At 50.7% G+C, this 12,774-nt stretch overlaps 1 protein-coding gene across 1 annotated transcript in view; it reads left to right on the top strand.

Moving 5' to 3' along the window:
- The first annotated feature begins 12,112 nt into the window (after window positions 1-12,112).
- Drgx (dorsal root ganglia homeobox) overlaps window positions 12,113-12,774 on the top strand; it is a 29,638-nt gene continuing 28,976 nt past the window's right edge. Inside the window, exons 1-2 of the mRNA XM_032919036.1 lie at window positions 12,113-12,305; window positions 12,529-12,647. Of these exons, the coding sequence (XP_032774927.1) occupies window positions 12,614-12,647 (34 nt within the window). The 5' untranslated portion in view covers window positions 12,113-12,305; window positions 12,529-12,613. The remainder of the gene's footprint in view (window positions 12,306-12,528; window positions 12,648-12,774) is intronic.

Consider the following 12,774-nt stretch of genomic DNA (forward strand, 5'->3'; position numbering starts at 1 on the left):
AAAGAATCCCCAAGAAGGAAGTCAAAGCAGGAACATGGCCACTGCAGGGTAGGAAGGAGGGGTCCAGGAAATCTTAAAGAGATCATCTGGAGCTGAGGCAGCGTCAATGCCAGAGTTTCGTAGGCCAGTCATGGGCGATCTTCAGATGAAACAATGTCAGGGTGGGAAGGCCACAGTAGGGCTGCTCGGCTGGGTGGGAATTGGGTACAGGGAAGGCCTTTACTCTGATTGCCCCAGGAAGTAGTTCTTTTAGGGAGAGGAGTCAACTCTGCACCTGCCCATCTGTCCATCCATCCATCCATCCATCCATCCATCCATCCATCCATCCATCCACCCACCCACCCACCCACCCATCCACTCTCCCTCCAATCAGCAGAAATTTGCACATTTTCTGAGCTTTACCCTTGCAAGGGCCCAGACGGGCCAGGAACACCTCAGTCAAAACAGCTCCTGCCTTGTTCTGAAGTGGCTGCTGCAGCTGAGAAAAGGGCATTGCTCCCTCTTGCAGTTTGGTGCCATCTAGTGGCAGCTCATGGTATCGGATGAAACAGATGAGCGTGATTCTGGGCTGGGTGATTCCCTGACTTCCTGACTTTGCAGCATATCTCTTGGTTGATTCATGCCTTTGTCTAGGTCTCATCTGGGGACATGGGGCTGGGAAAATGCTGGAGATGGAGAAAGCACTGTCTGTCTTAGCTCCTGTGCGTTCCTGCGTAGGAATTGTCTAGATGACTGCCCCCTCTTTGGCTGCCTCCACTTCCTTTGGCACTAGCTGCTATTCTGAATTAACATGTTGTGAAGTTTACATAACTGCCTAGTTACCCAAGAACTCTGGCCACTTGAGGGAGCTTTCTTTAGGACGTTAGGCAGAGATCCCCGTCTGTTTGTAACAGCCCCTTGGACCTAGAAAAGTCACTGAGGGCTCTTCTGGAGAAGTGGCCTAGGTGGGCTCCTACCTCCTTTGACATTTGACCTTGGAAATATTTTTGACGCCATGCTTGTCTCTAGAGCCTTCTAACCTCCCTTGAGGAGTCCTTTGGCCTTGGGCTGCTGACTGACTCCTGGTCCTCCCCAGTCAGCTTCTGGTTGTCAGGGGTGGGGTGAGATTGGGGGTGGAGCTCAGCAAGTTCTATCTGGACGTCTGGACTCTGTTGATCTGTCTGTCTATCTGTATTTGGGCATGTGGAAGCCAAGACATGGTTTCTAAGCTTCCCTACCAATAGGGTGGCTGATGGGACGAGAACAGAAATAATGGTTCCAGGGCTTTGAAAGTGTGTTCTTTAAGGATAGTTATGTCCTTTGGGGCCCCTTTTCCATCTCCCGGGGGGGTTATAATGCAAATTGGGGGGGGATTCTTAGACTTCGTGGATCCGACATTCTCATGGTACCCTTGACATCCACTTCAGAGGGTCAAAATGGCTGTTTAAGCCATTGTTATAGACTGTGTTACAGCGGGTGGATGTATATCCTGCCTACTGACAGAAGCAGCTGGAGCATGGGCAAGGACAGTCAATAACAGGGAGAGGCATTTGCAGTGTGGCCTTACATGAGAGACTGCCCCACAGAAGCAGGTGCTGCCGCTTCTCATTCCTTTTTAAATGATGCCTGTGATAAGTTCATATAAAATGTTGGCACGGTACCTGAGAACATGTGAGGGAGGTTTATCCTGAGGTAGTAATGTGTGAACGACCTTAAGTTCAGTTCGCTTTAGAGAACGTTTCCAAAAGAACACAAGAGAAGGAAAGACAACCAGGACACAGCGCTTGAAGTCTGAGCGTGACAGAAAGTGGAAGGAGAGGGGTGGGGAGAATGGCGGGAAGTGAGGAGAGCCTTGGCTTTACTTTGGGTGTAAGGACAGGGTTACAGAGGTAGAAGGGCTGTCTGCATCGTGTGCCTTTACCCTCTTCGGTTTTGGGAACAGGAGGTGACACTAACTAATCCCTGCCACTAAGGGGGATCCTTTCCCATTTGTAAAGCCCTTCTTCCTGGATGGGGGCCACTTCTCATTTTCAGACTGGACAAATAATTCTCACAAAGTTAGGATGAGCCCAGAGCTGGAAAACAGCCATGGGAACATTGAGCATGAAGTCTGAGGGAGTCATCTTTCCCCTCAGGCTGTGGGTGGGGAAGGAGCACCCGGGGTGACTTAGGGGGTGGGGGAGGGGAGGGGATGGGAAGAGGGATGTGCTTCCTGCTCTTTTCCCTGCAGGACTGGACTGGGCAGGGTGTCCCTTTGATTGTGAACTCAATGTCCTTTAGGCCTTCTGTGATTGTCCCAAAGCCCTCGGGAGCTATTAGCAACAAGTGCAGGAAAGAGATGATTGGTGGAAGGTCTGTCTTTATTACGTAGGTGTATTAAAGCCCTGGCTTAGCCTGAGAAGCAGGGGAGGGTACTGGGCAGTGTTCAGGGAGGCACAGGCAGTCACAGGTTTTGTTTATGTTTCCATTCTCTGACAGAGTCTCTCTCATTAGTCTATGAGTTCACTCCTATGGCGTGAAGGCCTGGTGGCAAGTGGCCAGAGCAGCAGGTGAAAGGTCACATCTTGATCCTCAAGCAGGAAGCAAAGAGTATACTGGAAATGACATAAGTATTTGGAAACCTCAAAGCCCACCCCCAGTGATACCTTCTCCAATAACATTGCACCTCCTAATCCTTCCTGGTTAGTACCACCAACTAGGACCTAATATGTAAACACATGAGCCTACATGTAAACACATGTCCATTCTCATCCAAGCAACCACAATACAGTCCCTGACCCCCATAGGCTGGTGGCCATATTGTAATACAAAATGCATTTAGTCCAGCTTCAAAAGTCCCCTTAGTCTTCTGGTCTCAGTATTATTTAAAGGTTGGAAAATTCCAATCTCTTCTGAGACTCAAGGACATCTTTTCATTGTAAGCCCCCATTTAAAAATTGCAAATTACATCCAACATAAAGTGGCACAGACTCTACATTACCGTTCCCAAAGGGTTAAATTGAGGCACAGTAAGGAAATATGGGACACAAGCAAGACCAAAGTCCATCAGGGCGAACTCCAAAGCCTGCAACTCCATGTCCAATGTCAAAGGACTTAACAGTTTCCCTTGCAGCTTTGTTATCTGCAACAAACTTCTCTCTCTTGGGTTTCCACTTCCTGTGTGCAGTTCCCTTTGGCGGATATCCCACGACTCTGCCACAAACATTTTGTGGGGTCCGACACAAGCCAAGCTCCACTCTCACAGCTTCACCAAATGACCTCTCAGGCTCTCCATGAAGGGACTCCTTTCCACACACATGGCCTCAGCAGCTCTCCTTGACCCCAGACCAAGACTCCATGACCCCTTATTTGCATATCTTTCATGATTCTAAAGCCAGAACCTTGTGAACAACACTGCCGAGTTTGGCTACCAAGTTGGCATGGAGCCCAGCCCCCTGACGCACACTTACAGCAGCCTTTGTTTCTGTTACCTTTTAGGAGCAAAAACTAGTTCAGGCCCTTTCCTTCCACAAGTTGGAAGCTTAGCTTGGAGGGTCTCACCTTAAGGGGCACCCCCTGCCTTTATTCCTCTTTTCATTGGCTGTCTCGTTCATCTCTTCGCCTCTTCCAGCACATGCTTTGGGTCCAACATTTAATTTCCTGGTGCTCTTTCTCTCTCCAAACTGCATTTTGCGTTTCTTTTCTGCTCCGTTTGCTCTTTTCCGTCGCAGACCTGAATGGAGCTGATTGCTAATAGCAGCATGCTAGAGTTGGGCTGTCTTAGAATTTCCTCCACTATAGAACTAGTTCATTGCCTTTCTATGTAATCCTAGGAGATGTCCTAAGAGATGAACAGAAGGCAGTCACCTTCTTAGTCAAACATCACAGGAACATTTTCTAGCCCGTTTGCATACTCTTCCCGCCTAAAGCCCCCTGAGGCAGCCTCTCCAGTCTGCATAGTTCGCAGCACTACTGTCTTCGGAGATCCTACTGGGGTGGTCAATAACTCTGCTTACAATATTTATATATTTCTTAATCCAAAGTCCCAAAGTCTTCCGTGTTCCTCCAAAGATCACCACATAGGCCAGTCACAGCAAGAGCCCGCTCCCTAGAACCAACCTCAGTTATTGTTTTTTTTTCTTTTTTTTTTCGGAGCTGGGGACCGAACCCAGGGCCTTGCGCTTGCTAGGCAAGCGCTCTACCACTGAATCCCCAACCCCCAACCTCAGTTATTAACTCCTTTTCTGTGGAAGGAGGTGGTCACTGGGGGCAGGCTATGAAGTTTCAAGACTGCCGTTCTCTGTGTGTTTTCTCTGTCTTCCGCTTGTGAGACAGGAGGTCTCAGCTGCTGCCCCAGCCCCTAGCTCCATACCTTCGTGGTTACAGCTCTAAGCCTCTGGAACTGCAGTGCAGGCAAACGCTTTCTTTCATAAGTTGCTCTGGTCAAGGTGTTTTACCACAGCCACAGTGCATCTCTCCGATGCTCTGCAGATCTGCAGGCTGGTACGCTGGCACCTAGCTCTTTATGAATAGCAAGTTGGGGCTGTGCGATGACTGTCCAAGTGCCAAGAGTAGCACCTGACTGAGCCAGCCTGTCCCAGTCAAGACGATCTCAGCAGCATTTCTGCTAAGATCCGGATGTGCTCCACAGGGGCTGCCCCCACACGAGGCACTGGGTTGGGACAAGTACCTCTGGAGTGCTCTGAGACGTCTGCCTGTATGGCTGTGGTAGGCAAGAGCACATGTACCACGAGGTCAAGAGAGCCCTGCAAGAGGAGCAGAGGAGTGAAATATGGGTGGCAGGTTTCGTCCTAAGGACGTACATAAGGACAGATGGGAGCAGGGCTGGGAGCTGTTGTGGGTCTTTGAGTCTAGGTGTTTACGAGTACCATAGAAAAGTCAGAGTTGTGGAGAACCCGTGGTGCACTTGCACGTGTACGTGTGTGTCGGTCTGTGTCCATCTGTCTGTCTATCCATCTGTCTAGATATGTGTATGTGAGGTTGGACAAGGAAGGAGAAAAGTACAGGTAAGAAAAGTGTGTGTGTGTGTGTGTGTGTGTGTGTGTGTAGAGAGAGACAGAGACAGAGAGAGAGACAGAGACAGAGAGAGAGACAGAGAGAGAGAGAGAGAGACAGAGAGAGACACAGAGAGAGACAGAGAGACAGAGACAGAGAGAGACAGAGACAGAGAGAGAGACAGAGAGAGATACACAGAGAGAGACACCCAGAGAGAGACAGAGAGAGACAGAAACAGAGATATAAAGAGATAGACAGAGACAGAGAGACAAAGAGAGAGAGAGAGGTGGTAAGAGGAAATGCTGAGTCAGATACTGAGCATCAAGCATTTCCAATAAAGGAGGAGGTTTAAGAAGTCAGATTTGACCCCAAGTCTGCCTGATTGGAAATCTGCCCCTCCACCACCACCCTTTACATAATTCAAGTCTCTTAGAAACGGGAAGGCCTCGCTGTGTTTACTAATCACTCATGTAGTAAACTTACTTCATTTGTTCAATAGGCATTTCAATTAAACGCTGCACGTTTATTGAGCACTTAGCATGGGCAATTGACTGTGCTTATGTTTTAGGAGAAACATGTCTTATTCAAGAGGTGTGGTGGGGAGTATGGGCCTGGCTTGGGAAGCCCAGCTCCAGGCTGCCTCTGTTACTCATCTGCTCGGAAAGCCGTTCCACAGGGCTGCTCCTCAAGTCTTACGGAGAAGCGACCGCCTTGGAACCAGAGCTGACTAGACAGTTGCTGCTCTCTGAAGGTAAGCTGTTCCCTGTACTTGGCTGGGTTGGCTTTGAGATTCCCCTGGATTGGTTTCATTTCCTACTAGCGTTTTTGGCTGCGTTTTAATAACAGTTAGGCCTGATGAACTAAATGTGTACGGAAAGATATTGTTCTACCTCAGCGATGCCAGCAGACGCATGAGCGAAGCCCTGTTTGGATGTAGACACTGGCCTTTGACTGTAGCCGAAGTCTTAGGACACACCCCAGAAGGATGCAGGCCCAATCCCCCGAAAGGGCTAGAAGGCAGGTGGCTGACAGATGTCCTGTGGAGATTCTCCTGACTTCCCAGAGCAGTGGGAGCTTACTGAGGACAGGAGACCCTCCGAGAAGAGGTGGGCTGCCTCCTGAGAGCTTCCCTTCCAGAGGGCCAGACTGTGCAGCCAGAAAGCTTAGATGACACAGGTTTTCTGGTGATACAAATGTTTTCTCTCTTGTTCGTTCTCCATCTTCTCTTATAGCCAGATCCTCCATGGGCTGGAACCTGAGACCCCCATGAGCTCAGATGTATTCCCTGTTCCCCGATAGACCTTAAAACACCAGAAGCCGTAGATTTGGTCTCCCTCAACACCCTCTGCTCTTACCCTAACACTTGGCGAGAGGTCACCACCCGTGTGGACATCATGAAGGTCCCACGGTTTGAAAGGAGGTCATAGGCGAAGACGTACAGGATGATGAAATTGGTAGCCCTGCAGAGTTTCCACACTTAGGCCAAAGGCATCGGGCCATGCTTCTGTTGGCCAAATAGGATACCATTATCACAGCACGACGGCGCTCGCTTAGACTGTCTAACCAAACGGATGTGCCAGGTAGAGCTGAACGAATGGAATTAAAGCGGGGGAAGTAGAAAATGGAGGGAACCAGCATGGCAGAGGAGCGAAGTGCTAGGGTGGGAAGCCACAGCAGCGGTCTTCCCGGGAGACTGCTGCCTAGTCCCACAGGAAACTCACCTTAAAGACTGCAGAAGACTAGGGTGCCATCTTCACTACCCGGAGCCCCACACATAGCCGTTTCTGGAAATACAGACCCTAGCGGGTGCCAGGAAAGCCGGGAAAGTTAGACACTATCATTATAGCAAGGTGGATGATGATGACGGTGGTGGTGGTGATGGTGGTGATGATGGTGTAGTCGCAGCTGCTGTTCCCTGAGTGATTGCTGGGGGCTGGGCACTGCGTATAATTTGCATTTCAAAACTTTACAAAATAGCTATTTTTAAAGAGATATTTCCTATAAATGGCAAAATTAAACAGAAGCTGAGGAGAGTTCCCACATGCTCACTGATCTGACTAACACGTATTTCTTCTATAGTGATTCTAGAAGGTCCATTTGTCCCTGTGGTGACACGTCCTTATCCTCCTGGGAGCAGGGCTTATAACATGGTTCACTCACAGTGCTAAATATCCTTTGGGTTTGTGTGAATGTCAGAATGACATGATTCCACCCTATAGAATTATACGCGACAGTGTAAGGTTCTGAAAATGTGCCAGTGTGGTCTCTTGGTCATCTCAACAAAACTCGACGTAGGCACTGGTGTCCCACGCACAGCAGGTGTCATGGAGGTCAGGACATGAGTTCATCTAGCGTCTGAAGACCAGGGCTGGCTCATGGGGAACTAGCAGTGGACCTGTTCTCCATTTGGGGACCCTGGTCCACCCTCTAAGTTCACCAGGGAGATGCTAAAGCTAAGCTGTGAGATTCCTGGGAGCCACACAGCACCTATGTGGTCCTGAGGGCCTGGACCATGGCAAGTGAGGTTATTAGACTGTGGTTTGCATGTGAGTAACTTCTATCACGTTCGCATGGTGGATAAAGCTGTGGGGGATAGTTTCCAAGTTAATAACAAGCACAGCCATCCTTTCCTTCACTCACACATCCTGTCCACACATTAATTGCTCGTTCACAAAGGCTGCTATTTTTAAGAAAGCATATTTAATATTTGTAGTTAACCCAAGCCTTATTGGCCATTTCTACAGCAGCAAAATGACCCTACCTTTGGCCGTAAGTAGGAAGAATTCTACACTCACCCTAAACACACAGCTAAGCACACCTGAGCTCGAGAGGCAGATTCTAAAACGATCATTCAAATAACAGTACACATATCTTAGACTCTCCCAGAGTAAGTAGGCAGGAGCTCAGCGCGCTCTCTCTCCTTCTTGCTAACTGGAGGATTTTATTTGCCCCTGTCGTTATGGACTTGAGTGGTGTTTCCTGGAGCTGGTTTTGCTAAAGGTAAATTTTAAAAGAGAAGCTGGGAAAATCTCCTCCTGAACACACTTATCAAATCCAGCATATACTCATGGGCTGGGCTTCACAAGATGTGCATAGAGCGCTTCCAAATGCTCCCCCGGATTTCCTTAAACAGGGCTAATGGGAGGAAGCACAGCTGTGTGTGGTGTTGGAGACCCCAACCCAGCATCTCAAACTCCTCCATTTTCTAGGGATACAGGATACTTTCCAGGAATCAATTTAGAACGACTCACAGCATAACTGCAGACGACCGAGGTCTTGCATGGAGAACGCTCTGATTTCCAGCACGTTATTGCTGCTCTCAGTGTTTTTGTAACGACAGTTTTCCCTTCATGGAACCAGCTTAAAATTAGAAAAATCAAACACACATTAGAGAAAGCAGATTTACTCTGCTATTAATTGATAGGGGGTGTAAAGCTCCCAGCACCTGGGTGGGGGCCCAGCACTTCCCCTGAAGAGCACAGGTCAGCAAACAGCCCCTCCTCTAATCTGGGAGCTGTTTGCCTTTTGGAGCTCAGCCTTGGATTTCCAGTACTGTGAATATGCTCGCACTGGGCAAGCTGCCTCTGCAACACATCTGTACACAAGTTGGTGTGTGTGTGTGTGTGTGTGTGTGTGTGTGTGTGTGTGCGCGTGTGTGTGTGTGTGTGTGTGTGTGTGTGTGTGTGTGTGTTACTCTTTTCCTCCTTTATTTAAAGCCATGAACAACCTTGAGAGTTGAACTCCCCACTCTGTTCTGGATTTGCTCTGCCCTTCTGGGCAGGAGGTAAGTTAGTATGCCCTATGCGATAACCAGAAAATGATTCTTGTAGGGAATGCAGCTTGAAGCCAATGGAGTGAAATGTTACAAGCAGCCTCCAGGACCCCAGGAGTGTCTCCTTGTAGAGGCTAGAAACAGCTCAGGTAGGTGGGGGTGGGAAGGGCCCCCACAAAAGGAAAATGCTGAAATATGATCCTGTCTTTCAACTTTAAATAAGCATTTCTGTCCTAATAGAAGTCCCATTTAATGTCCCCTGCAGCTTTGATTTTGGAACACGTCACATTCCTCATTAAAGCAATCACTGTTAAAACATAAAGCAACACAGGATTTATTTCTTCATTAAACTGATGATCCGTATATGAAGCCAATTAACATTATGAGTCTGGTGAACATCAAGTGTAAAGAGGTTAGAGAAAATTAAAAGCAGTCACCTTGGTCTTTAGATAAAGAAAGTACACTTTTAGGTTGTAAATTATCAGAGTGTCCAAGCGGGACAGATCGGCAAATTTGGTTAATTGGGAAATACATTTTACTGCACGAGAATTAAGGAAAAATGAGAGTTTCCTTGCTAACTCCCCCCTCCCCTTTTGGTGAGGGGAGACCATAACGAATATCTATTAGTCACCTTCTTCTTCTCCAGGGCCCCGAGTATCGGAGACAATTGGGGAAAAGGGGGCTTCACGTCATCAAAGTTTTCTGTAGCTTTTCGTTTCTGCGGTTGATTGCTTGGTTGTTTATTCGCTGTTTTGCCATAGGAACGAGCCCAGCCTAGTAGTTATGGGAAAAGGACTTCGGGAGAATTGAGGCTCAGGGTCCCGAGCTGGCTTGGAACCCCTCGCAAGGGCAAGGTGGGTGTTCTCTTAGAGCTGAGTTGGTTGTCCAGCCAAGGACCGAGAACGTAGCCAGGTTCGCGTCGAGGGGCGCTGGGAGAGCGGAAGGCATGGGGACCATGGGGGTATTTCTCTGCAGTAGCCCCCGCGCAGAAGCCATGCATTTGAGACTACAGAGTGGGGAGTTCGCTTCCTGCTCCCAGCGCTAACTGCGCATCCCAAATGACTTTCTCGAAGATTTGGGCCAGGAAAGGATTAGGATCGTCTGGAATCGGTTGTGCCGGCCTGGATGCGGTGCATTGCAGGACCACACAGGGGCCCAAGGGACTGGTGATATTTTTTTGGCCAGCAAAAAGTCTGGTAGGGTGGGGACGCTTGCCGCTGTCCAAGGTTCTGATCAGTCGGCTGATTCGGAGAGGCGTTCAAACACGCGGGACCAGTCTGCTGAAACCTTGGGACAGATCAGGGTTTCACATAAATCCTTACGGCTCGATGTCAGCCACAGCTGATCGAAGCTTGGATGTTACTGTTTTCTGGGGCCAACGCGGCAGTCGATGGGGCCGAGGTTCCCGCGGATAACGCTAGTGCGCGCTGAGCGGAGCTGGCGGGGAACCCTTCCTCACTTTGCTTCTCCAGCGCTCGACTCCCAGAGAGCACAGGGAGCCCGCGGGAAGCTGCGGCTCAGGGCAGGAGGGCATCGGAGGGGGCTTTCGGCAGACTCCGGCGCTCAGGGGGCCCTCGGCTCCTGGAACCGGTTGCAGAGAGCGGGGATACTCCCTGAGCCGGACCTGGAGGGAAGCCGGGACCCGGGAGCTCCCTGTAGCCTGGGACCAGGAAAGGGTCTGCTCCCGGTATCGAAGCTGTGCACTGGTCGGGTGGTCGGGCCATCCACAGGGCGGGCCCGCTCGACTCGCGGACCCTCTCCACCCGGCCCGCCGCTCGGTCTCGCAGAGTCTGTGGCCCTGGAGGAGAGCCGGCGCGGCCGGGTCCGTTCGCTCCGAGTCCAGCAAGCATTTCCAGCCTCTCCTTGCTCCCAGCAAGGCCGATTCCGGCCGGGAGCGGCTGAGCCCAGAAAGGGCCGCTTGAGTGGAAGAGGCCCAGCCCAGCCTTGCGTCGGCCGGAGCGGTGCCGCGTTTCTTCCTGGCTGTTTTCCCAGGGGTGTCCACCGGCTGGCCAGAGCCTCAGCACTCAGTTCTCCAGTTCCACGCTACTTGCCCCGGCCGCTCGTCCACGAGTGGGCCCGCCAGGCCTTTTGTTTCCAAAGCTCTGTGTCTTTAAGATCAAGGCTGGATCCCAGGCCGGTCAGGGACCCGACCCACCGCTTCGCCAAGGCTCTCAAACGCAGCATTAGAATGTTTATAAAATATTCAATTTATGTAGTCTGTCCAAGAAGCCATCGTCCCAAAATAAAATCGGCAGTCTAGACGGAACACAGACACCAGAACTTATCAACAGTTGTCTGATTCGCATCTTCTGATGCATCTTGAGTGGGTCATAATACCAACTTTATTTTCAGTGGTGCATAAATTAATTACACGCATTTAATAACCAAAATATCATTATATTCCCCCTTTAATATCATAAAGGCTTTCCGCCAGGGAAGCACTTAATAGTGCAGGGGGCCGTAACGGGCTATTATCCTGGTGTAATGCTATTACAGAACCAATTATGCGCCATTAGACTTGCTTTTTTTGCAGTTTATGTGATTTGATCCAATCCCGTGCCCCTGACTTGAAAATTTCAACCCGGTACTTTAGAGTTTAATTTTCACCCAGGCAGAGAGAAGGGCGGTCTCTCTCCGCTGAGTGTCTGCCTCGGATGCATTTTAAAAATAATTGCGAAGGGTCCCACTGCATATCATTTGCAGGGAGAAGCGAACATAAATTCAGGGACCCCTTGCTGAGAACAAAATCAAACTTTCCTTTTGTACGATCGCTTGGAAAGGGAAGCCGTGTGCAAAGAGTACCCCCAAAACCCATCCGGCGGCGACAATTAGCAGCGCTTTGGTAATTTTGCAGTCCTGGAGTCGCCAGGCCTCTGACAAGGGCGAGTCCAAACCCAATCTCACTCAGAAAAAGAAGGGTTGAGTCTGAGGGGACCCAGAGGGGTGGGGTTGGGGTGAGTGTTTAGAACATAATCTCTTTTGGGTGGAGGATGATATTGGTAGCTGTTGTTTTTATCTTCTTTTAAAAGAAAAAAAAGGGAAAAAACATTCCTGATGTTTGCTGAGAAGTGACGGATTTTTTTTTTTACACCACGTGGGCCATTTGTAAGGCCCAATAGACCTATCCAAGTTACTCGCTGTAGACAGCGCTGGAAATAATCAGATTAAGGCCAATTATGCGTGAGATTATAAAGGCGAGTGCTGAGCGGCGGCGCGCGCTGTAGACAGACAGCAAGACATCTGGCCACTTCCCCAGTCACTTCTCTGGTCCTGCGGGCGCCAGCAGCGCCAAGCCCCGCCCGCCGCCAGCCGAGCCCCGCGTGCGGACTAGAGGCGAGCGCACTCCGGCCTTCTCGTCCGCCTCCCGCAGAGGTAGGCAGGGTTCCCGAGCCGCTCTCCCGGCTCCCTGCTCTGGGCCTTGGGGCTCCACCGGCTTCTTGGCCCGAGCTGCTGCGCGTGCAGATGGCCTTGCGCGATCGCCGGACCCCGCTGCGGTGGCCAAGTGCAGGGCTTGTGGCTGGGACCCCTGAGAACCAGGAGCCAGAGTGTGCTCAGCTTGGTGAGGGCGCGGTTGTCCAGCAGCAGGACCTACGCGAAAGGCTGACCGTAGGGTCACGGCTTGGGACGGGAGGCGCAACCACTTCTCCCATCAACCCCCTCCCTCCCCCGGGTGGCCCCGGGGGGCCAAGGGCTTCGGGAAGGGCTTTGTAGGAGGGGCACTCCTTGTGATCCTCGGGGTGTGCAGGCAGGAGACTCAGGCTCTATTGCTGTTTGCTTTGCAGCCAGGCCGGAGCCACGCACGGGCACAAGTCTGTCAGGCCGCCATCAGTCCTGGTCCAACCGTCAGGGCCCATCCGACCGTCGGCGATGTTTTATTTCCACTGCCCGCCACAGCTAGAGGGTGAGTAAGCGCTGCTTTCCGGAGCTGTTTGGCTAGGCCAAGCTAGCCAAAAGAGCCGGGGCCGCAACAGGGCTGATGGGTGTTTGGGATCTTCGCCCCACGAGGTGGCAGCCTCATGGCAGTGCTT

The sequence above is a fragment of the Rattus rattus genome, chromosome 13, assembly GCF_011064425.1.
Source record: "Rattus rattus isolate New Zealand chromosome 13, Rrattus_CSIRO_v1, whole genome shotgun sequence".
In the NCBI taxonomy this organism is placed as follows: Eukaryota; Metazoa; Chordata; class Mammalia; order Rodentia; family Muridae; genus Rattus; species Rattus rattus.